The following is a 25804-nucleotide window of genomic DNA, read 5'->3' on the forward strand; positions in this document are numbered from 1 at the left end:
TGCAAAAAATATTTATATTTTCTGCAAATTAAAAAAGATATAAAACATATAATGTGTGTGTGTGTCCCTGGACAACAAAACAATTCATAAGTAGCACAGGAATATTTGCAGCTATAGCCAACAATACATTGGTCAAACGTATTGATTTTACTCTTATTTACCTAAAATCCTAATGATGTTTGGTATATGTTCCATGAAAATACATTGAAAAGAACAATTTATTTACGATAAATGTATTTATTGGCACTTACATAAAAAACAGACGTCTTAAAGTTTTACACTATATTTATTTGATTTACTTTTGAGATTTGACCTTTGCATCATGGGATAGAGAAGTGTCCATTCGATCCACACACACACACACACACACAATATTAGTGTATTACAAAGAATAGCTTTCACAGCCGATGTTAAAGTCATGAAAAAGCTGTTATTTGACCATTGGATATGTTTTAATGTGTGTAGCTAAATTCTTATGACCAGCTGTAGGACTGAAATGAAAGTGATGACAGAAAGTGAATCTCTGATAACCAAACACTACTCCAGCGGCTCTTTCTTACCGTGGTCGCGAAGTGTCACAGCGCTGCAACTGAAGAAAACATGCAAACACAAAAAACTCAAGCAAATTCAGAAAGCAAGAAATGCGCTTATTTGCAGTGCGATTCTGTGTTTGTTTGCGTTGCGAGTATTTGCAGCACGTTTCTGTGTTTTTTGTTTGCGTTTCGAGAATATGCATGGAATGTGTCACCAAACTACTGAAGAGGCTTTCTGAATTTGCTTGTTTTTTGTGTTTGCATGCGTTTTCTTTAGTTGCAGCGTAGTGACACCTAGCGGCCCCCGTACTTTTATCATTTCCAACAGTTACAATACCCCATTGTTTCAATACAAAAAAATTTGTTTATAACATGTAGGTTTGGCTGGACTGCATAAATGAATACCGAGATGCATTAAAAATATTTTCTATAGGGACAAAATCTCTTTGTGTTACCATGGAACCAAAGGACAATTAAATTGCATATACTGTCAATGGCTCTTATCCAGATGAGAACATTTTGTACCTTTGCTCAAGCTCCCGTATCTTCTCCCTGAGAGGTGCCACTGCCTATAAGAAACAAAACAACAGATACATTCATTATGGGGGATTCAAGAAATCTAAACCCATAAACAGAAGAAAATGTGCATTCAGAGAGAAAGAGACTATTCAATCATCTTTTGATTAAGAAACCAATTAGATGGCAATTTAAATAGAAGAAAGGTGGCTTTGTCGAAAACATTCATTGGTTTGACTATATATGCATTACCCAGTGAGTTCAAAGCTGCAATATTTCAGAATTATGATATATATATAAAAAATATATATCAAAAGAAACAAAATCGGTGTTCAAAACAGTCTCCTTTTCTGACCATGATTCACAACAGAAACCTTATGTTAAAGGTTTAGTGTATGAATTTTTGCATAATTTAGCTGTGACTGCTGACTCCGCCCCTCCCTATAATAAGATAATGTATTTGAAAAACGCGTTCTGTAGAGCAGTTTGTCATTTTAGGGCTACTGCAGAAACAACATGGCAAATTCCATGCAAGGGGTCCATGGTGTGTGTAGATCAAAATAGTTTTAAATAAATACAAACATTACGCTTTGCTAAGTAAGGTCTTTATACACCTTTTAATTTAGTTTATTTTGTTATTAAATTGCATTTCTGTCAACAGAATCTCCAAAAAAATACACACTGGAGCTTCAATAAAAATTTATGCTTACTTTACATAAATTCTTATAAGTTTCAAATCGAGATGCTGGAAAACATCTCATCCTATTAATAATGAATTCCAGATTTTCTCATCTCCAAAAGGCAAAGGAAAAAAACTAATGAATTGGGTTTAACGACTTTCAAACAGTCAAAAATCTTTCAATGAAATATCAAGCTTAAGGCAGGAGAATAAATGTCAGTGTTTCTCAAAGCAATCACACATGCATCCATACGTGTTAAAAACACTTTGAACCTGAAGGTCAGTCAGATGAAGGAAAAGGCATCTTCTATGAGCTTTTGCAGGTGATAAGCAGACATTTGAAATCTATAATGAGACGATATAGATCGCTGTTACAGCACTGACTTTTAATGTGAATCTGTGTTGACAAAAATTAATTTAAATGAGTTTCATCCGAGATTATGGAGCACACAGTTTCCAAACACGCTGAGATTGCTGTGCTTCCTGGCACCACCACCAAGGGCCGGTTGCATGAAGACTTAGAGACTAGTTTTAGAAATTAGTCATCTAATCTGGTCAAAACTTCTTTAAATCAGTTACATAAAAAGGTAGATTAGGTTTATTGAAATATGAAAAGCAAGACTGGTTAGTCCGAACTGATCACTAGACAGTGAGACTAGTTGTTAAGACGCAGACTTAACTTTGCGGCTAAGTTATGCAACTGGGCCAAAGTCTCTGTGATGTACTGATCTATAGATATCTATATCATCTCCCCCCTTCAGTATAAGGATATTAAATATTTTCTTGTCTTGCTTGATTTAACAGAAAAGAAAAATCACATGACTGTAATATTTTGTATAATTCAAAATATAATTCATATCCAGCAGAAAGGGTAAAAAACAGGCAACACTGTAAAATGTCATTGCCTTCACATCACACGGCAGTACCGCAACACATTTCTGATTGAAACATGGCATTTAACAGGGAGAAAAATTATTGCAGGACTTATTTCTATACACCGTAAGGTGGTCTCTGTCTGACAAAAGAACAGGGTACACCTAAAGCCCTATTCGCGAAGGATAAGTATGATCTGTGGACCTCGTGTGATTCAGAAATTACCTCCCCACATCTGTATTTCATGTGGTCCAAGGCGAAAAAAGCAGGCGCCAAATAGTTTAAGAGCCACATAACATGAACTAACAATCACATACTTTTAGTAATCCTGATGTGTGTAAATCTTCCCTCTCATAGATTTTGCTCACAGTTTTTTTCAAGTAGTTTTTTTGGAATCCTTAAATTGATTTAAAACGGAGATGGATGAAAATCTTGACAAATTAGGCAAAGTGGGTGTGTTTTTTGTTTTGGTATTTCAGTCAGAATTGTGAGTGCAACACCAGCTAACAGACTTTTGTAAATGAACTTGATGATTCACAACGTGTAAGTTCAGCGGACATTTAAAAAAATAGTTTTAAGACTACGAACACTACACGTTCACCGTGCAATGCTTGATTATGAATGGATTTATGAACTTATACCCAAGAAGTTTTTTGAGTATATATGGTTGAAATATGTACTACACTGGTCTAATATGCATTGTGATTTATAAATGGTCGGTGAACCTAAAGAGTTGTATATGATGGAAATGTGATGTTTCTATGGTATGTTGAATACATTGCACGTGATGAAAATTGAATACTTTCGGTTTGAGGTTGTACATGCATTTGAAATCTGTTAATCTAAATTCACCTCAATGTAGTGCTGTGTTGAGATGTTTTTATGAATTATGTGAAATGAAATCCAGTGTCATCGGGTGAGCTGGGAATTTTCGGGAGATCTAGAAAGATATGTAATTGCACAGACTTTGATTATGGGAGTAAATTTGAATGAAATATATAAGTGTATAAAAAGAACAGGATATTTTAGGGATCTTGTAAATCAATAGAACTTTATTTGAATCCTTTGGAGACGGTTAATATGAACACAAACATTTGTCTGAATATTATACCAGGCTGGCACCCCTATTTACTTTCCCCCCAAAAAGTCACATAAAAAAGTGGCACCCCAGATGGGCCCTATGACTTTTGAATAATATTCTGTTAATGTCATTATGTTAAAATTGTCTCGCTCTTTGAATGGTTGCTTCTGCAAATATATCTGAATTGGGAGATTTATTAATAATGGATGAGGACAATGAAGCAACTGCGTTTAACATCTAAAGAAATTCCCAGAGTGAAGCAGTTCAATCTGAAATTGCACAGTCTATGCCTGTAAAGGATAATGATATCCCAGCGTTCTGTTCTAGATATGGAGTTGTGTGGAGATTCTTTAATGCTCCCTGTGTTACAACCTCAATCTGTACCAGGTCCCTATAAATTTGAAAATGTTATGGAAACTATACGTCTTTTTCAAAAGCGCCTTCAGTTGTAAAAGAAATATGAACGTCAAAATAAATTGGAAGCCATCACAAAACTTTCTGAATCAATTACCTTTTTTTGAATGAACAGCAAAATTTGTTAATCCAGACTGTCCACAATTGTAACCGGTTCTACTCGCCCCGCTCTGCAAGGGCCTCGAACCGGCATCGGTCCGGATGGGAGACGTGCGCTCTAACAGGGAGGCTAATGACCGCAGTCTCTAGCGTCTGTCGCTAGAGCGTCTCTGTTGGTTGGGGAGTGAGGTTCACACACTGCACCGCTCTTCACTACCTGGCCTCTGTTACACATACCAACCTAAACCCCACTCCCATCAGGGTAACAGCACCAATGTAACTGGTTCTACTTGCCCCGCTTTGCAAGGGCCTCGTACCAACGTCGGTCTGGATGGGAAACGGGCGTTCTAACGAGGAGGCAAGAGACCGCAGTCTCTAGCGTCTACCGCTAGAGCATCACTGTTGTGAGAGATGCTCTCTGAGTGAGGTTTACACACAGCTCTTCTCTAGCTGGCCTCCGTTACACACAATCATATAGAATATTTCCAGACTGAAGTAACATCCACCATAAACTAGCGGGTGAAGCACCTACATCCTGAAGTGTTGACAGATACTTTAAACTACTCTCTCTCCTATCAGGAACTAGTCCTATTCCTCCCCGATTACAGTCCACAAATGCAGAATGTTACCGATAGAGATCTTATGTCAACTAATGATCCATTCACACATGAAGATACAAAAACAAGATATCTGGGGAAACCAATAAAATGAATTTTTCCTTCTTTTGGTAGAATGAAGGTTACAACAGATACTTTGTTGTATTTGAAAAAGTGCAATGACCATTTTGCTGCAAATCCCCTTACTCAGGAAGAGCTATTCGTTATTCTTTGAAATGTGTTGCATGGGACTGCCCGAGATTTGTGAGGCATTGCCCAATTAGAAATTGCTACTTGGAATGAGTTTGAGAAGTTTCAAACTGCTTTTTTGTTTGAAGATTACAAGGATGAACTAGCAGAGAGAATAAAAAAGTTGGGCTTCACCAATGTGCTAACTCATAAGATCTTTCTGACAGAAGAAATGCCCATCAAACAATTGACAAGATGTTGGAAAACAACATTATTGAACCCTCATCTTCAGCTTGGCGCGCCTCCAGTAGTGATGACTCCTAAGAAAACCGGTGGATGGAGATTCTGTGGAGATTATGGGAAATTAAATGCTGTCTCTCAGACGGAACCTTATCCATTCCCTACTACGATTCTAAGATTTCCTCAATTGGCAGGAGCAACAGTTTTATCAACTTTGTCAGATGTACAAACCTGAAGAAAGGAAAGTGGCAGAAAAGGTGCAACAAACCGAGGTACATTGGATATGGGAAATGTAAGGAATTGCATTGTGGGCCCATTTCCACGAAGTTCTAATCGTAAAATGTACCTTGTAGTGTTTGTGGATTATTACACAATCGTTGGAAGGAGCATTTTTTCTCTTTGCCATGCTATTCAGAAAAAAAGGGCCTCTTAATTATTAAGTGGTACTGGAGGATACTGGAGAAGATGGCTGAATTGTTCATGTGTCACAGTTAAAACCTTGTTATCCTTCAGCTGCCAAAATAGAAATATTGAGCCCTGCTCAACTGTTGGAGAAAAAAAGAAAAATAAAGAAGATAAAGAGATGATATAGAATCAATATCAAACGTCAAAATGTTTTGGAAATGTTCGCAGCAGAAAGTGAGGAAGAGTTCTTTAATTGTATATCAGAAACTTTTGTCAGGGGAAGGGGAGTGTAGCGAATCTAATGTGTGAACTTCGCTCAGTAAAAGGGTAGTGTTTCCCTTTAAATATAGGGCTAGTATTTGGGATGTGACATGGCGACAGCAGATCAGGAAGTGCTGGTGAGATAAATCAGTGCCGTCGCACATGCTTGAGTTTCAGTTTTTTCCCGCTTGAGTTGTTTATTAGTGTTCTTCTGTTGAATCTCTCATGGAAACTATATTTACATATTAACATTGAAACTTCTGCTGAATATGTGAATGAAACTCCGTCCAACGTTGTGTTTGGAGTATGGAAATCTTCCTCTGAAGTCAAAGTGTTTGTTTCTCAGATGATGATGAGTTTGGAGAAAATGTGTATTCTTAACTTGATTTAAAATGGAGATTGATGATAATCCAGACATATTCAAGGCTATTTAACTGGCCTTCATCTTCTCACAGATCTTCAACAGACCACTGGAGCTGTGCAAGGTTCCTTCCTGTTTCAAGCGCTCCACCAAAATTCCCATTCCAAAGAAACTAAAAAAAAAACAGGACTGAATGACGACAGACCCTTCACTCTCACATCTGTGGTCATGAAGTCATTCGAGAGACTGGTACTGGCCTATCTGAAGGACATCACAGAACCCTTACTGGACCCCCTGCAGTTTGCCTACAGAGCAAACAGGTCTGTTGAAGATGCAGTTAACATGGGGCTGCATTTTGTCCTGAAACATCTGGATAGACCAGGGACCTATGTGAGGATCCTGTTTGTGGGCTTCAGCTCCACTAAAAACACCATCATCCCATCACTGCTCCAGGCAAAGTTAACCCAGCTATCTGTTCCTGACTCTATCTGTCAGTGGATCATCAGCTCTCTGACAGACAGGCAACAGTTAGTGAGAATGGGGAAACTCACACCCGGCACCCGCACAATCAGCACTGGCAACCCCCAAGGTGCGTTCTCTCTCCACTGTGCTTCTCCCTGTACACCAATGACTGCACTGCCCAGGACCCTTCTGTCAGACTTCTGAAGTTCACAAACGACACCACACTCAGTGGCCTCATCCAGAAATGTGATGAATCTGCGTACAGACATGGAATTGAGCAGCTGGCTGTCGAGCTGAACACGCTTAAAACAGTGGAAACGATTGTGGACTTCAGGAGAAACCCACCTGTGCTCCCCTTCTCACCATCATGAACAGCACTGTGGCAGCAAGTGTATTCATTAAGGTTCCTGGGCACAACCATCTCTCAGGACCTGAAGTGGGACAATCACATTGGCTACATCGCTGAAAAAGCCCAGCAGAGGTTGTGCTCCTTACATCAGTTGGTCCTCCGCTCATCCATCATCCAGCTCATCCTGGTTTGGCTCAGACACTAAGTCAGACATCGGAAGACTACAGAGGATGGTTCAGACCACTAAGAAGATCATTGGTGCTCCACCTCCAAGAACTGTATACATCCAGAGTGAGGAAAAGGGCTCAGAAAATCACCCTGGACCTCTCACATCCAAGCCATCATCTCTTCACAATGCTGATGGCGCTACAGAGCACGGAGCACCAAAACAACCAGACACAAAAAAATGTCTTCCCTCAGGCTATCTACCTCTTGAACATGAAACATATACACTGTAGGTATAAAGGGCAAAAATAAAAAAGAAACAATTCAACAACGAGTTCACAAACATAATGGCACTTGACTCCGTGCATACTTTGTCGCAACCAGAACAAAGAAAATCATTGCTTTAAGCAGCAAAACAATACATAGCGCAAGGACAACTCTCCCTTAAGGTCACCTCCAGATAAATCATTTTCTGTAAATTATATTTTATTCTGCTGTATATAGCACATACCTTGTACTACTTTAAGAGAGATATTCAGCTCAGAGATGTGACTGCTCACACAACCCCCATCAACCCCCACCTCCTGCTGAAATCACCCTTTGCCAAAACTCAAAAGAGGAGGTGTTCGTCAAAGTATGGTAGGTAATTTGTGGGTCAATTTTAACTAAACAAATGACAGAAATGGCTGATTCGCACGGGACTAGAGGTCCTAAGGGAATACTAATCCCATGTGAATAGCGCTTAAGTGACAAGGGATCACATTGTGATTAAAAGTTATAAATATATTTTGTCCCTAAAATAAAGCGGTCCGACAAAATCTAAAATTTAAGCGCTCTAACGGTTTATGAAATTGAAATAACCCCCGGTGTACTTTCAAAGTATGTACCTAGTGTTAAGAACAAGTATTGTCATAAACCGAGAAAGGATATGCCTTGAAAATCTGTACCATAATGTTCAGTTTCTTCAACTATTTAGTTGTTTCTAAATAAGCACACCGCAGGTTTCTTGCCCCGACTATGAAACATTATTGGCATCAAACGCATGAGTAATTATTTATTCATTCTAACATGCTCTCGGGTAGCTTCAATGGAAATCGATTGATGGGGAACACATAGTTTCCAGCAAAGATGTTGCTGGTGTTCACGATAACAAGAATGCAAAAATAAATACAAATAAAAACACGAAAGTGAAAAATTAAAAGCACATTATAAAATCCCCATTAAAGCTTGTTCTAACTGACCTCATCTATCCTCTGCTCAATCTTCATTTCCCCTTGTTCTTGGATAGACCTGTGGGAAAGGACAACACACAGACGTTATCATCCTCACACAGATACACAAGTACACAGAGTAAAGCATATGAGGAACACAATCCTCCCCTATCCTTCAGCTCAGCCTGGGACACATGGTGACGATTCACAGTCAACAGTCCCAACAGTGGGTGTTGATTTAAACAAAAAAATGCTTTCCATCAATCAGATTTTGGTTTTAAACTGCGGCCGAGTAAGAAAGTCTGTGAACATTAATGTGGCAGATATTATGACAGTCAAGTTGTAGTAATGGAGAGCTTCTGTCTGACATTGTAGAGAACTCCAACAAGAGCTTCACAATATCGTCACATTGGAATTATAAGGTTCTAATTTACGGTCTGAGTAGTTTTGAGATATTGAGCTTTAATGTTTTTGCATTTCATAAACCAAAAATGTTACGAGGAATAAATACAAGTGTATAATAGAGTGTCATAAAACCATGTAAATGTACTTTTTTTACACATATTTCATATTTTAGGATGCCTTTTTCTTGTTCAAGTTAAGCATAAAAGGCTGTGCTAATTGTTGTATCAATGTTTATCCACAGAAGGTGGGACAGATCAAATTACTTTTTAGAGACGAGAATGGCTGAAAAAACAATATTTTATGTTGTAATCAAGACTCTTGACGCTGTTGACTATTTGGCATTAACTGCATTATGAGAGTCCATGTAAACAGGTATTAGGAAGCTAGCGCTGCTGGCTAGTGTTGTGTATATCAATATAAAAAAATGTATCCCCATTAAACAAAACAAAAAATACTGTTGCTTGAGCTGTTCGCGTCTTTGCATTGACTTTAAATGTAAATCACTCGCGCTTAATGCTTCATTCGCGTTTGGTGTGAACACACTATAAGGCAACGATATCCCTAACAATGCTCTGATTCTTGCTTGCTAGTTTATAAATATTTTTTCCTCAATATAATTCCAGTCTAATTAAAAGTAAAATTTAACCATGATATGATTAAATTAGCACAGTTTTTATCTCTTTTAATCGAAGCTACCAATAAGATTTATTAAAAAAAAATCTTATTTTAGTTCTGTGTATAGTCAATGTTATAAAGGGCGGCTGGACTCTCCATACCATGACATTTATGAGTTAAAAATACTAAAAAGTCAATTACAGAAATCTCAGAGTAGAGTTTTTTGGACTAGTGCATGGTCTATCTGTATGATTACTTACAACACCCGTTCTTTACAGAATTTAAAGGAAGATGCTTGATGTTTTAGATGAATGAGCTGGAAAAATACACAATACATCTGTTGCAGTACAAAAATAAGATGTAATTACCTCATATTTGCATAGGTTCCCCAGACAGCTGAAAATAAGAAGAAATTTCACATTAACACATCATCACAACAAACCAAACTGATCCAAAGTTACCAGAGTTTATTAAAGTCCTGATAACACCAAGAACTAACAATCGGTAACTACATTAGCGTTAGGGCTGTTCAGCGATTAATTGCAATTAATCGCATCCAGAATAAACGTTTGTGTTTACATAATATTTTTTTGTGCACTGTGCATGTTTATTTTTCTATTTATAAACAGATGCACATACAAGCATATAATGTAGGGCTGTCAAACGATTAAACACATTTAGATTGTGGTGTGAACTCGGCTATTCTGTTAAAATGATCATCCATGGTGTGAAAATGTTTCAAAAACGTAACTTCATTTCTAATTCCTCAGATGTTGGTAGTGATTAATAGTCACTAATGGAAATCTGTGCTGTGATTTATTTTGCAATCCTATAAATAAATAACAGCAACCACAATGTCATGCTGTTCCTAATGGACCTATAAATAAATACACGTTTAAAAACTCAAGCACACACAGTCTCTTCTAAATGTGTCCTCTAAAAACGATATTCTTCTAAGGAGCATATATTTCCATACATGCGGATGTATTTTTTGCTCTTGGGAGGGTGAAGGTCTGTTTACGCTCTCAATCTTATAAATACATTCATATCTTAACCTTTACAATACACACGTGCCCCTAATTCTCTGGAGAAAATAAAAATCACCATCTTTAATATCCATCTTTTCATCCATCTTTAATGGCATTGTTCTCTCCAGGCGAGAATCATCATGGACACTTTAAAACAAAGAGCTATAGCGCTGAGTAAACCTTGCTACAGTTGACACCGAATCCAACACAGTAACTGATTTTTGTAATTTAAACAGTAATAAATGTGCAAACAATATTATACTGTAAATAGCAAAGAATTATGGGGTTTATACAAACTCCTGTAATTAGTTTCTACTGTAAATCGAAAACTGGCCATGACAAGGGGGATTGTTTTTTTTTTTAATCATTTTTTTAAAGTATTACTTCTGTAATTATTTTATGTAAACCTGAGATATTTTAAAATACATTAACTTGTTAACAACCAAACACAAATTAGTGGGGAGAAATTTGATTGAGAATAGCATTATTAAGCTGCGGTTATGAGCCTTTTTCCCTTAGAACCCCTCCCACACCCTAAAGTTAGTGAAAGCATTCAAATAGTCACATTTAAGCGCGTATGGCGGATTTACATGTTATTGATTAAATATCATATCTATAATTTGTATTTACTTTTATTTTATGTCAGAGGAGACAGTGGAGCCCATTTCTGGCATTTACAGTCAAAACGGGTATGTAATGCCTGTACATTATTATTATTAGACTGCTATGAAAAAATGGCTATGAAATATGGGTTTAAAATATTAGCGCATTTTATGTTTTTTTCCAAACCTTCCCGGGGCTGTAACAAGTTCCATGCTAAAAATAACCAGGTGTGTGCTGAGAATAAATTAGCCAGTGTAGCAGCACGCGAAACAGTTTGTCAGGTGCATTAGCCAGATTGTGTCTGTCGAGTTTGTCGTTTTGTTCGTTTGTGTGTGACTATTCAATGACGCAGCAGTATTATACCTAGTTTTAGTCTATTTTAGTCCACCAGATCTCGTCACACCCCTACTGGTAAATACAAGGGGTATAACGGTTGAAATTACACGGTAACTCACGGCTTGCACAGATGCGTCGTGCGTGTATACAATAATGCTGACTTTGTGTGTTTAGAGATTAATTGTTATTACATTTGATGCAGAACAATTTTTTTTGTGTATGATACGGTCATTTGGGTTGGTAAAGGAAGAATGTGAATGAAATGTTATACCAAAATGACTTGGACTTGTGACTCATGAGACTCGTAAATAATGCAAGTCATGTCTCGAGTCAGCAGTCGACGAGTCCAAGTCAAGTCGCAAGTCTCTGTTTTTGCGACTTAAGTGTGACTCAAGTCCAAGTCGTGGACTTGAGTTTCCATCTCTGCTGTATATATCTTTTACCTTTTAAAACATAACATTGCATATGTACAAATGAAATAAAGATGAATCATAATTGCAGATACAAAAGCTATCGGGTCACAAGCAGTGAGTGAGTTCCTTGACTTTTAACAGACAGTAGGAACATGCTGCTGTCGCTTTAAGAGGAACGCAACGTTCCAGTACACAGATACCATACACATGCGCAGTTTTTAAGACATGACCTACCATGTTTTTTAAGATACTCGACAAGAGGGGCATGTTAACCTACTTTGTGTGTGAATTTGTCTGTTTAACCGCAAGACTTCAAAGACAACTCAATATTTGCAGCATGTCCAAGACATTTCCTTGTGCTCACTTCGGAACAAACGAAGCATTCTAACCCGCGCACACAAACACACACTGCTTGTTGCAGTCTCACGGTTGTCAGAGCAGAAATTAAAACTTTAGATTCTATGTTCTGTAATTTATACTGCAGCGTCTTCTGTATTTACACAACATGTCCAGACGTTTGCAGGCTGTGCGTCAGTAATCATGGTCCGTGGGGAAACGCGGTACTCTGTGTGTACTGTGGTTAAATGGATTAAACAAAGCTTGATGTTTTTTGCATTGGAATAATCAGAGTTACTCTCCAGGAATCGTTCCAGCCCTACTATGGTTACTAGTGTCAATCATCACAAACTCGGACACGTACGTAGAATTATCAGGGCATTAACTCCTGCATTTAAATGGGGTTGTCAATCCCGAAAGATTGCAGTTTGTACGTGTTTGTATTATTCTGTTGTTTTTCATAATTATTAAACAGGAAAGCCATCTTATACTCTTAAGCTGTTCCTGGGGCTGCTATCATTTATGGTTACTTTCTAAAAAAGGAGAGGAATATATTGTTTGCAAGTTGTCAATCTATGATCCCTATTCATCTCTCAATTCATTAGGTAATATATAGTTCAATGACATTTTTTAATAAATAATTCTACATGATAAATAGGTTATCGTGATCTTACCTAAAAATCCTGATCGGAGCATGCTTACATTTAATAAATCATGTGTAAATAATGTGTTTTTTCCTTGTGTTTTCATGTTCATTCTGACAATACACCCCGATTGCACCAAATGCCAAAAATCAACCAGCACAAATGTAAAATCACCAGTTTTGCATCCCTGCATGTATATTGTCATGTGACCAATATGCTCTTTGAACTATGGCGTTTTAACAACAACCTATTGATAGACATTGGTAGAAACATTAAGCGGTTTGTCGGTTTTAACCTCTGTTTCCATCTCAATGCATTGTTTGGCTGTTTTGTTCCTTGGTTTTCTGAGTATTTTGAGTTAAAAATAAAACTTTAACTGCTGAGTAGCAGTAGACCTGTGAGTAGACCTGTTTCTTCAACTTTATTGCAACATGTGAATTATAGATTGTTTTAACAGGTAGAAAATGAGTTCTGTTTAAAGTAAATGAAGCCAAATCGTAAACAAATACTGATTCTGTAATAGGAAATCTATACAGTACTAGATTCTAGTACTGTAAATGAAATACACTAGACAGTTTTAATACTGTGATAAGACATTACAGTAAAGATATGAAAATACAGCAGAAAGGATTACTACTTTGAAAATACATTGAAGTATACAGTTTACTGTAATCACTTTTATGTGTTAACATTTGGTCACAAATATAAATATGCGTAAATGTGTTCAAAAGTCTTAAAATGCTGCCTGGTTGTTTTAATAGGTTATGTTGTCGATTTTCATTTTTAATAGTGACATTTTTCTGCATGTTTTCACACAACAATGTAAAGATAACTTCAAATAAAACTTGCATGTTGTTTGTTCTGCTTTGAGCAGATTTGAAATGATCTAGTGGTGACTCAAGTAATACACGGATAAATTACGTTCGCTAAACTTCTCCTTGGTTGGTTTTGTTTTAAACGTCTCAAATATCACATTGTTCGTCCTCAGGGTCACAAAAATCTGTCACAACATAAATAGTAATGCATGTTGTGTTCGTATACTTTTCAACAACAAGTGCTAAAATCCACGTTTTTTGCAGAGATCTGCAGGCGCTTCCGTGCTCCCTCATTGGGTTCTGGTGCGCGGAGCGTGGAAAAACGGAGAGCAGAGCGCTAGAGCCGAGAGTTGGGCGCTCTTCCGAGGAAAGACCACAGGCTCTAGTGTCTGTCGCTAGAGTCCCTCTTAGGGTCAGGTTTTTTAAAGTGGAGCACATCCATTGGAAACAATTTATAAGTGAGTAAATTCGAATGGTCTCCATTAGTGATCTCTGCAAAAATAATACTTGCAAATGTGACCATTTTAGTCACAGTCTGGAGCCTTGTGCTTTAAAATTTACAGCAACCTTTTTACAGTGAAGGCAAGGCGATCGTGAACAGGAATCTCAAGAACAGAGCATTGTAGAGGTAATTATGCAAAACCCTCTATTCTCAATCTGAGCGGTTCACTCGCAGTGGCCTCGCTGCTGTCGCCAGAAATTCCTGGCTGCTGCATGATTTATTACAGGCTGTCTTGCGAATGGACAACTTGGCATGTGCCGCCCGACGCCTTGCCAAGGCAAACAGCAGAAAATCGCAATCGATTAGCTCACTTAAAACCCATCACTCTGTATTATTGACATAATATAGCGACTGTGTCTGTTCCCTGAACCAACAAATACAATTTATACTGATACTATTTATAACCAAATAATTTAAGCAAATTATAAATCTGGTCTTAATTTTAAATCACTTGAAGTACTGGTGCTTTACACGATGCTGCCAGATCAGATACAGACCTAAAAGAATTCGGATAATTTTTTTCTGAATTGGTAGTTACAGAAATCATTGGTGACTTTAACATCCACATCGACAATAAAAAGGATACTTTAGGACTAACTTTTATAGACATTATTAACTGTGCTGGTGTTAAACAAAATGTGACTGGACCCACCCACCACCGTATCTCTGTCGATAATGTAGAAGTCCTTCCCCAGAGCGATGATATTTCGGATCCTGCATCGTTGCTGTACGATTAGTCTACCAAAAACATCTCGATGTACTGTAAGCTATCGACTGGAGACACTAGAGTCTGAATCTTTCTTCCAATTCAACTCAATTGTATTTATATAACACTTTTCACAATGTACATTGTTCCAAAGCAGCTTTACAGGTGAAAATAAGAAAAACCAAAAAACACAAACAAGGTAAAACGCAGCGCAGTACATGGTGTTTATATAACAAAATAAATTATTCTAGTAAATAATATCTAATGTCAGCAGTCTCCCGGTGGTTTATTTTGCTCATTTTGCATTAAATGAATGCTTGGCTGAAAAAACTTGTCTTTAATCTAGATTTAAATTGGGCGAGTGTGTCTGATCCTCGAATAGTGTCGGGAAGGATATTCCAGAGTTTAGGTGCTACGTATGAGAAAGCTCGACCACCTTTGGTGGATTTAGTTATTCTAGGTATTATCAAAAGTCCTTAGTTTTGAGATCTTAGAGAGCGTACTGGGTTGTAGTGTGATAGAAGCTCTTTTAGGTAGGTAGGGGCTAAACCCTTGAAGGCTTTATAAGTGATTAAAAGAACTTTAAATTCAATACGATTCTTAATGGGTAGCCAGTGAAGGGTTGATAAAATTGGGGTTATGTGATCGTATTTTCTGGACCTGGTTAGAACTCTGGCAGCTGTATTCTGAACTAACTTTAGTTTGTTTTTTGATGATGCAGGACAACTACCAAGAAGTACTTTACAGTAGTCATGTCTCGAGGTCACAAATGCATGAATAAGCTTCTCTGCATCAGCCACACATAGAACATATCGTAATTTGGCAACATTTCTAAGGTGGAAAAAAGGCTGTTTTTGTGACATTTGATTTCGAAATGACAGGTTGCTGTCTAATATAACAGCTAGATATTTTACTGTATTTGCTGGAGTAACAGTACTTCCTTCAATTTGCAGGTTATAATCCGGTTATAATACGTGTCTTTGTCCCGATAAGTAATATTTCTGTTATATTAAATTTTAAAAGGAAATTACAAGACATCCAATGTTTTATATCTCCAATGCAATCTGCCAATTTGGATAGCTGTCTTGATGAGATATATAGTTTATCATCTGCATAGCAGTGGAAGCTAATTCCACGTCTTTAAATAATGCTTCCAATGGGCAGAATGTATATGGAGAATAGCAAGGGTCCTAGATCCGATCCCTGAGGTAATCCATAATTTACTTGCATAAGATTTGATGATTCCCCATTTAAATGGACAAATTGATGTCTGTCTGATAAGTATGAAGAATTGTAGTGCTAGTCCCTCAATACTGGTATAATTGTGCAAGCGATCTAGAAGTATGTTATGGTCTACAGCAGGGCTATTCAATTACAAATTCAGTTGGGCCAGATTTTCAAACCGAGAAAGGTTAGTTGGGCCACTCATAGCAGCGGCGAAGCAGCTCGTAATGACACATTTTAAAACCAACACAAACAAATTTATTGAAAAACATGTAAGGTTTATTCATTGTTTCTCTTTTAACTTTGGTCAGTTTGCACAGCAAAAGGTGCATAGAAAACAATAAAAGAGCTAACTGAACAGAATCTGAGGTAGCTCCTACTTTTTCCACTTACAAAAGAAAAGAAACTGACCTAGGCACCTCTTGCCTAGGCCTACCTAGGCTACATATCTGACCTGTCTGATCACAAAGTGCATAAAACAAAATAGTGCACAGTAGGCAATTCGCAATAACATTAAGTTTCCTTTTGAAATAAAATAAACATCTTGCTCATATTTGACCCATGCAGGAACATCTCAAAGTGCATAAAAATAAAAAGTGCACAGTATTCACAACTATAACTAACTACACAAAGTGTAGGCTACTACTGCACATTGAGGGAACATATTTTAAATCACCACCATGTGTGATTATGCATGCCTTTTGTTCCCACATTATATTGATGTAGGTAGGCTATCTTTACCCTGCTGACTTAGTGGGAGAAGTGACATTTTTTGTTTTGAACGAGAGCAGTGACTTTAGGCTCGTAAGTTGTCAATGCAATCCGAAGACATTGGTGGAGAGTACGGTCAGTCAGGGCGCAACGAGAGTTGCTTTTTATGGAGTTCATGTGTGAAAAACTTGACTCGCATGTGTACGTTGATCCAAACATGAGCATGACGATCGCAACTTTCTTAATGTTAGGGAACTGATGTACGTTGACATCAGTCCAAAACATTACGCTCCTGTGCCATGGTTACAGATGACTGCATGTCAACAAGTTCGAGTGTGAAACACAAAGTTCGAGTGGGAAACACGAAGGGATGCTGCGGTAGCTCTCTCTTGGGCTGTAAATGACCGTACCATGGTAACACTGCTCCGGTTGTAAGATGCAATCAAACTCTGCACTTTTGCAGCCCTCTCTTGAGATCCCTCAGGAAAATTGCTGCGGAAAGTGTGGTGTTTCTCAATGCGGTGCCGCCGCAGATTGTAATCTTTAAATACTGCAACGCACTCATTACAAATTAAACACATCGGTTTGGCATTTGGATGTGGCGGTAAAATAAACAAGTATTTGTCAGTCCAGGCAGGGTTAAACTGACGGTTTTCATTGTCAATTTTACGTTTCAGTGTTGAGAAAGACATATTGATAGTAATGTAGGCTACTACCGGCACAGCACGCTCTGCATTGTTTACATGTTGGTAGTTTTGGCGGGACGCAAAATTACCAATCCCACTATGGCCACGCCAAGACCCGCCCTACGAAGCAGCTCGATTGGTTGGGGTTAGGCATTTCACATGGACACCTGGCCAATAGTAGTGTGTGAATGCTATTGAAGGGCGGGTCTTGGCGTGGCCATAGTGGGGGGAAAAATATCGCTGACGGGACCCTATTTTCCCTTTTATACTTTCTATTGCGGGACCACGGGCTGGGCCACTCTGAGGTTGCTTCTGGGCCGCATGTGGCCCGCGGGCCGCCAAATGAATAGCACTGGTCTACAGTATCGAATGCAGCACTAAGGTCAAGCAGGACTAGGAGTGAGATGTTCCCATTATCTGATGCTATAAGCAGGTTGTTTGTTATTTTAACGAGCGCAGTTTCAGTACTATGATGTGGTCTAAAGCCTGACTAAAAATATTTCCTGTATGTCAATATTTTGTAAGAGCACAACTGAGTGGACACTACTTTTTCTAGTATTTTTGTAAGGGAGATTTGAAATCGGTTTATAGTTTCAAATATGTCATATTGCACACAACCTAGAACACGTTGATGCTGTAACGGAGACTCTTAACAACATCTTCACAAACACCCTAGAAACCGTTGCTTCCCTTCGGTTGAAGATGATAAAAGTAAAAGCACTGGCACAATGGTATGACCAAAACACCTCTGCCCTTAAGGTCCAGCGTGTAATTTATGGGATGATATATTGATAGAAATGCAATATAATAGAAATGCACTACATTTCGTTACACTGTACTTGTATACGTGTAATGACAATAAAGTTTAATCTAATACATAGCTATACCTTCAGAGGTGTATAAAGAGCTTGCACAGTGAAGCGTTATGTTTGTATTTTTGTACCTTAGAATGAGCTATTTCTATGTACAGATACAACGGGTCCAATAAATTCACAATTTTCTGTCAGCAGTCGTAGTGCCTCAAAAGGGAGGGGTGGAATGAGAGATTGGATGCAATTTGCAACATTGCCGCTAGATTTCACTGACTGGACCTTTAAAAAAAAACTACCAGAAAGATGAAACGTAAATGTAAAACTAAAAATAATTTTGAAGTATTCCATAATACATGGAAGGAGAGTGTAAGTATATACAGACAGTCTCTGAAAAACAGCTCGGACTATATATTTTAGCACTCTTAGAACCTCTGCTCAATATTATAAACTCATCACTTGCATTAGGATATGTCCCAGAAGCTTTCAAGCTAGTAGTCATCTCTCTATCAGTACCACTGGACCCGAGTGCCGCTCTTAATACTATAGACCATGCCATTCTAATAGATAGAGTGGGAAACTAAGCTAATGCTTGACCACCAATGCCAACATAGTTTAAATCCTATTTATCCAACCTCTACCACTTTATTTATGTAAATGATGAAATATCACATTTAATATGGACTTAAGTACACAGGAAAAGCCAGATGTAATGGAATATGATAAGTTCTCACAGTGGCAATATTATTTTTAGCATGGCCTATGAGTAGGCGTGTGAAAAAAGGGAGGGAAGTTGTTTTCTGGGACAGGTGGGCAGAAGTGGTAGACTGGTTTGCCAAAGTCACTTTCTTGGTGCGCACCCGTTCAGAGCCCTGGGATATCTTAAGAGGTCAAAAAAACTAGAGCAGATGTTAATCAAAATAGCACTCCCCATGACCCAAATATCCTCATATGAAAGTCTCGGTCATGTTACTAAGGTCTGTGCAGCAAGTACATGGAAATTGTGTGCTGCATTATGAATTGCACACCGACAAAGTAGTCATTGTATTCCCAACGTTTTTGTGAGTGTTCTTATAGCATGCATTACCATAAACTGTCTAATTCTTTTGTTGTTCATTTTCTAACAGATAAACAGCCGTCACTGAGAAATTTCTCAAAATATCTACTTCTGTTGTGCTCCGGGCGACCCGAGTTCGAGTCCTGGCTCGAGGTCCTTTCCCGATCCCACCCCCACCTCACTTCCTGTCCTCTCTACACAACAGCTGTCCAAATAAATGCATAAACGCCCCCAAAATATAATCTTTAAAAAAAGAACAAAAAAAATCTACTTCTGTAATACACAGAAGAAAGATATATATACATTTTGGTGCATAAACGATGACCATTTTTATTTGTGTGTGAACTTTCGCTTTAAAATTAGGGCTACACAATATTGAGATCCCGATTATTTAACAAGATAACTCATTAACCTTTAAAACAACATAGAAAATAAAAAAATAACTTGGGTTTAAACTCTGAATTTAACTGAAAAATAAAAGTAAAGAAATAGCACTGCGGAACCACTGTAAAGGAAAGGGTGCGCTGTGCATTTATACTACAAGAAAAGAGAGGATCCTTGCTAAATGGAATGCGGTAGAATAATCTTTTACCTCTATCATTTAGCTTTTGTATTAAAAGACGACTAAATGGATGATTACCATTCATTTTCGATTAATTGCACAGCCCTATTTAATATCTCTTGTTTTTGTGAGAGGCAAAGTCTGAATTATGTCCATGTAATGTTCATTATGCTGCATTTATAGAGCCTAGTCAGACCGATAGAAGCTATGGACTACTGCATTGCTTTGTGTTTTTCATGAATATGCATTTGAATGAATATCATCGACTGTATTACACAGCCATGTGAATCAGTTGAATGAAGCACATTATGCAAGCAGGTTAAAACCAACAAATGTCACTCGTATGCACATACTAATATGTTAAGAACAAATAATTTTGCCCTAGAATAAAAAACTGGAGCCTTTTATATTGTGTAATACCAATTGCAGACATAATTTACTGTCCCTATGTTGTATCCTTATGGCAAGGCTCACTGCCTGTAGGTACGTGACGGCAGGTGAACTCAAATTTCTGTCAAACCTTGTTATAAACACTAGCTGCTGTTAAGAGTCTATTAAGCGGATAAAGTTTATTACCCATATAAATCCATTATAAAGAAAAAGCTTAACATACTGAAACAACGACCACGTAAATTGTTATTTCTAATAAACCTGGATTTTAATAAACACTAGCTCTTGTTAAAAGAACAAGCGCTCATTACAGGGATAAGAATGGTCTCATAGAAGTTCATCATAAAGAGACCACATAACGTGGCTCAAGGCAACGACAAACTGAGGAAATAAACTTTTTCTAAAGTTTTTTTTTATATCAGGGAAAAATAAATGTATTTAACCAAGTTTTCTGTGGTTGTGGGTTTGTTACACTAAGCTGCTTCTTTTTAGTGGACTTCTATGGGAAAGAAACGCTAAACGCAAGATTTTTTACTTTAACCGTTTAATAAGGACTCGTTCTTTTAACAGAAGCTAGTGTTTATTACAAGTAAGGGAAAACAGAAATTTCAAGTCACGTGACGCAAGTCAAACATACGTTGGAATCACGATGTCGGCTCACTACCGTGATGTCTGTCAGCCATCGGTCACTTGGCCTAACCCTAGTGACCATGAGGAATTTTTAACCAGTCTACACACAATGACATCCGAACCTTATTCCTACCAAACAGGAGGTTAGATGAATATTCATAAAGTGGGATGTTATGTACAGAACTGAAGGGAAGCATCTTTAGCACTCGAGGGTAAATCTAAATGAGAGTTAGATCAAACCAACCTAACGTTACATTTAGACTAAATGTGGTACTTCAGTATGTGGGCTGTTCCACAGTGAATGCTCGAGACAGCGCGAGAATCTTTTTTACAAGTACTCGTGCATATGCGACCTGCAAATTTGGAATTTCATGTGGAAAGAAGAGTAGAACGCGACCCGCCACCAGTGCAGGCTGTGTGTGTCAACTGTGCGGGTCACTCGCCGCGGACGTGCGCAATCCAGATCGTCATTGACAAGTTTACACACACACACACAACGTGAGCGCATTACTCAAGAGTATCTGTTTGCCGTGACGGGTTTTAAGCCCGAGTACGAACGATTTGAATGAACTGCAGAGGAGTGCAGAAAACGTCATTTATCTGTTGATTACTTGAGACAGCGTTGGATCATTTCAAATCAGTTCACAGCAAGAACAAACGACTCTTGCTCTTGTTAGGTTTAATTTGACGTTATATTTACATGTGCTATTACGTTCTTACAATTATTTTGTGTACCAAGTACACTTTTCCTCATGTTCACACAACACAAGACCTTATATTTTGCTTTAATGGGCAAGACTGTAAACAATTAAATACACACTTTGACAAACACAATATCTGTTTCAAATGAAGTCGGACACAAATCAATAACAAAGCTTCGCTGTAAACATTACCTCTTTAAATCACTCTCACCAACCTCTGGATCTCTTCCACATTTTGGGGAATGATCTGCCCGCTGCTACAAGATCAGCAGATTCTGTAGCAATCTTTAAGAATCGGCTGAAACTTTCACCCCCTGACCGATCAGTTCTTACTTCTATATCTTTTCTATCCATTCTATAAAAAAAACTTAGCTTTGTATACTGTGGTGGCTATATGAAGCTATATGAGACTCTTTGTGGCCAATATAACCTTGTAATTACAGCAGACTGAAGTCGGGCTGATTTTGAGAAGATTACCCCAGAAAGGGCATTGAATCCTCCAAAGATGATAAGTGTGGCCCGGGAAGAGATAAGGCTGATATAAGCAGGCTAGTTTCTCTCTGCCTGTCTTTCTCTAACAGACTGACCACTGATAAAGGTCAAAGATTCCCCCCCCCCAAAAACTTGCCATTCAATCGTAAAAATCTCTTTCTGAACTAAATCGGCTATTGTGTTGCTTAAGATCACATCACCTGTGTCTCATTTAAAAGCAGAAGAGAAAATTTGTCTTTTAGTCTTTTTTAATGATTATGAAACACTAAACTGCATCTCCAGTAAGAAGTCAAATATTCAATCCCCAATCAAAGAGGGACTGCAGCTTCAGGAAATCATTCCAAAATCTAGCATTCAACCTTATCCTTTCATGTCAAAGACATAGCTGACTTTCTGGTGGCTACCTGCCTGCCGTGAGATGGGTAGGAGATTGACCATAAAATGATTGATGTTCACATGTTCCCTAGATTTCCCCATTTAATCTCCATCACAAGGGCAACTAGACAATTTAACCAACATCGATTTAACCAATCAATTTGAACTCTCACTGATACATGACATATCTGCTGGTAACTCTTCATTCAAACATCTTATCCACACATGTTTGTTTATGTGATTTATCACACTGAACGACCTGCTTAACTGTTGCATATGTGCAAGTTTTTCTTTATCATACATAATAAATAAATAAATTATATTTTAATAGAATACGTACAATTTGTAAAAAATGTACCGGTATCGGTAATGAGAAGGGAAACATTTAAGAGAATATTAAGTTTTAAACTAGAAAAATATAAAGTAATTTGTTAACTTGTTAGCCATTTAAAAGGTTCTAGTAGATGAGTTTCTTCACATCAAATAAAACTTACTGTAAATATCTTTGTGTGTGTTTAAAACGTTACGGTGGATTAAATGTTTTATTCCTGGGGCCCGTTTCAGAAGGGAGGTTTAGTGAAAACTAGGGATGCACCGAAACCACTTTTTAAGGATCGAGTATGAGTACCGATACGTTTTCCGTGGTACTCGCCGATACCGATACCGACACCTGTTGTACAGTTTTTTTTTTGTTTGTGGCAATTTTCTAAGAACAACACAATGAGACTAATGAACATATCAGCATCTTTATTTTAAACAACTTCAACTCATATTATGAAAAAATGTATCAATCTTATGTGCTTATCAAAACTTTTCAAAACCCAAAATTCACAATAAACTCAAAATGTTCAAGCATCCAATTACACACGAATAGCGTGATTTAGGTGTGAACACTATGACATTGTGTCTGCTACGGCAGGTGTCTCTGTGTGCACTGGAACGTTCTGTCAATTACGTCATGTGAGGTATCGGTCTTTGGTATTGGGGAATTTTTACGAGTACGAGTACATGAGCTTGGTATCGGGCATGATACGCATCCCTACTTTCTAATGTGCATTATGTGCAGACAGAAAATTCAAAGTTTTCGACTGACTAGCTAATAGTTCATCATCCACGTCCTTAGGTACGTATGCTAGCCTAGCAGTCTTCCTAAATAACACCGACATAAACATTGCATAAGGTTTCTTTAAATTAGTATGTAATAATTTAATAAACACACATCACATAAAAAAATTGCCTACATCTAAATCAGCAGTAGCCTAAATAAATCTTAAACATTAAAAATGCTTTCACAGTACTGCATTTAAAATGGATGAATTATAATAAATGATGCTTAAGAAATTATAAAGCAGAGCTTACCTAAAAATGAATTTGAATTGATGAAATAAGATATGTTAGGTCAGTACAGAATGTTTTAAATAGTGAAAACAACTCCAGCTTTAGTTTGTCTTTCATAAAAATAAAAGAACCGATAAGAGTACCATTAAAGTACCGGATCGATAAGTGGTATCGATAGAAGTAGTAATACCGTTAAAACCTTAACGATACCCATCCCTAATCAGAGCGGTGCATCCCTGGTATCTGGTCCCTAGTATCTATTGAATAAGTACTAGTAGCCAATCAATAAGTACTAGTATTTAATAAATAAGTACTAGTGTCTAATGCAATAGTTATTAGTAACAAAAAAATACTACTAGTAGCCTAAAAATAGATACTAGCAAACTTTAATGCTAAAATGGCTTGCGATACACAGCAGTAACGCATCTTGTTAATATTCATATATTTGCCGCTATTGCCCACATTCGCTCATCATTTCATTTGCTTCCTGAATCGTTAAGCCCCCGTCATATGAACCATCAAACAACAGGCTTGTTTGACTTCAAGCAGCCCTGCATACACTTATCGACATAATGACATTACAGAAATGCGAGAGAGAACTGAGAGCTATATGCTTTTAAATAGCTTACTCGGTAATGCCATGTAAGCTGTCTATCGGTCCAGATGGCGCTGGATGAAATCAAACAAGCCTTATAACATGGATTACCTCATCCATCCACACGAAGACGTCCTTACTTTTTCTCGCAACCATGTTCATTTTGTACATCAATGACCAACATTTGTGTGCGCATACCAAGCATGTCAGAATGGTCAGGTGACATGCGTTTTTAAAAATGTGGTGTAACGCAGATTTTTTTTTCAACAATATGGAAACGGCAGAACAGTTTAAGAATGTGCTTAAAAGTTTTGAACAATTCTTACTATTAATTATACCATCTTGTACCCTGCAATAAACACTTACTTAATCTTTCTCAATCAAGTGCACTGATTTGAAGAGACACGTCTTCAATAAATGTTTAAGCAATATCCTGCATCACTTCTTATCACTTAATAAGATTTATGAGATGAAAAGAGAACCGGCCACACATATCTGCCACAAAAATCGGCCATCGGCAGGCCTGATGTCTAAAATTCAGCATCGGCCAGAGAAAAACCCATATCAGTTGACCTCTAGTAATGCGGTCACCTTATGTGTGTGTAAACTTGTCAATGACGACATAAACTGCTCGCGTCTACGATGGGCAGCGGGAAACATCAGTGACCTGCACAGTTTACTAATAACACACACAACCTACACTGCTGGGCTTAAGATCTACTCGTCTTTCCACATGAAATAACAACTGGGAGAAATTCTAAATTTTCAGGTCGCACATACGGGAGGATTTGTATAAATGCTCACACTGTCTTGAAAACTGGTTGCAAAATGAAAACTGGAGCCCTGATATAATTATTTATAATGTTTTGGCCGATGGCCATCTAGTAAATCGATTCTGAAGGGGGTCATATACTGGACAAGACGCACAGCGCAACGTAGTATCATATTTAGAACATCTCGCAGGTATAACACACGACAGATAGATTCTGCATGCTTGAGCTCACGTTCAAAGTTAACGCCTTATTCAATTTAGGTCAGTTTCAACATATTTTTGTTTTTAATTGATGTAAAGCCATAATATATACATGACTGGCACAATATTATACATGAATGTAAATGTAAATGATTTATTTTTTAAGGTCTTAAGTGAAGCATATCCAAAAAAGTGAACCACTGGTATACACTGATGCAAAGCATATTACAGCGTCATACGTCAATAGTTCTGGTAAAATGTAATAATAATGCCAAAACAGTCAGAGTTGCTAAAATGTTATAAAGAGGCCAGCACAATTACAAACACAAATATGTGTTTCAATGAAAATATAGAAATATCACTAGAAAAAATTATTGTAATACTGGAAACTTTGTATAAACTTCTATGCCAAGGGATCAGTAAA

At 37.6% G+C, this 25804-nt stretch overlaps 1 protein-coding gene across 1 annotated transcript in view; it reads right to left on the bottom strand.

Annotated features, from left to right (window-relative positions):
• uxs1 (UDP-glucuronate decarboxylase 1) overlaps window positions 1-25804 on the bottom strand; it is a 55540-nt gene that overhangs the window by 28782 nt on the left and 954 nt on the right. The window contains exons 2-4 of the mRNA XM_079463581.1: window positions 9823-9850; window positions 8465-8513; window positions 1059-1102 (exon numbers count right to left, since the gene is read on the bottom strand). Coding sequence (XP_079319707.1) covers window positions 1059-1102; window positions 8465-8513; window positions 9823-9850 — 121 coding nt within the window. The remainder of the gene's footprint in view (window positions 1-1058; window positions 1103-8464; window positions 8514-9822; window positions 9851-25804) is intronic.

Source organism: Barbatula barbatula (assembly GCF_947034865.1).
Source record: "Barbatula barbatula genome assembly, chromosome: 9".
NCBI lineage: Eukaryota > Metazoa > Chordata > Actinopteri > Cypriniformes > Nemacheilidae > Barbatula > Barbatula barbatula.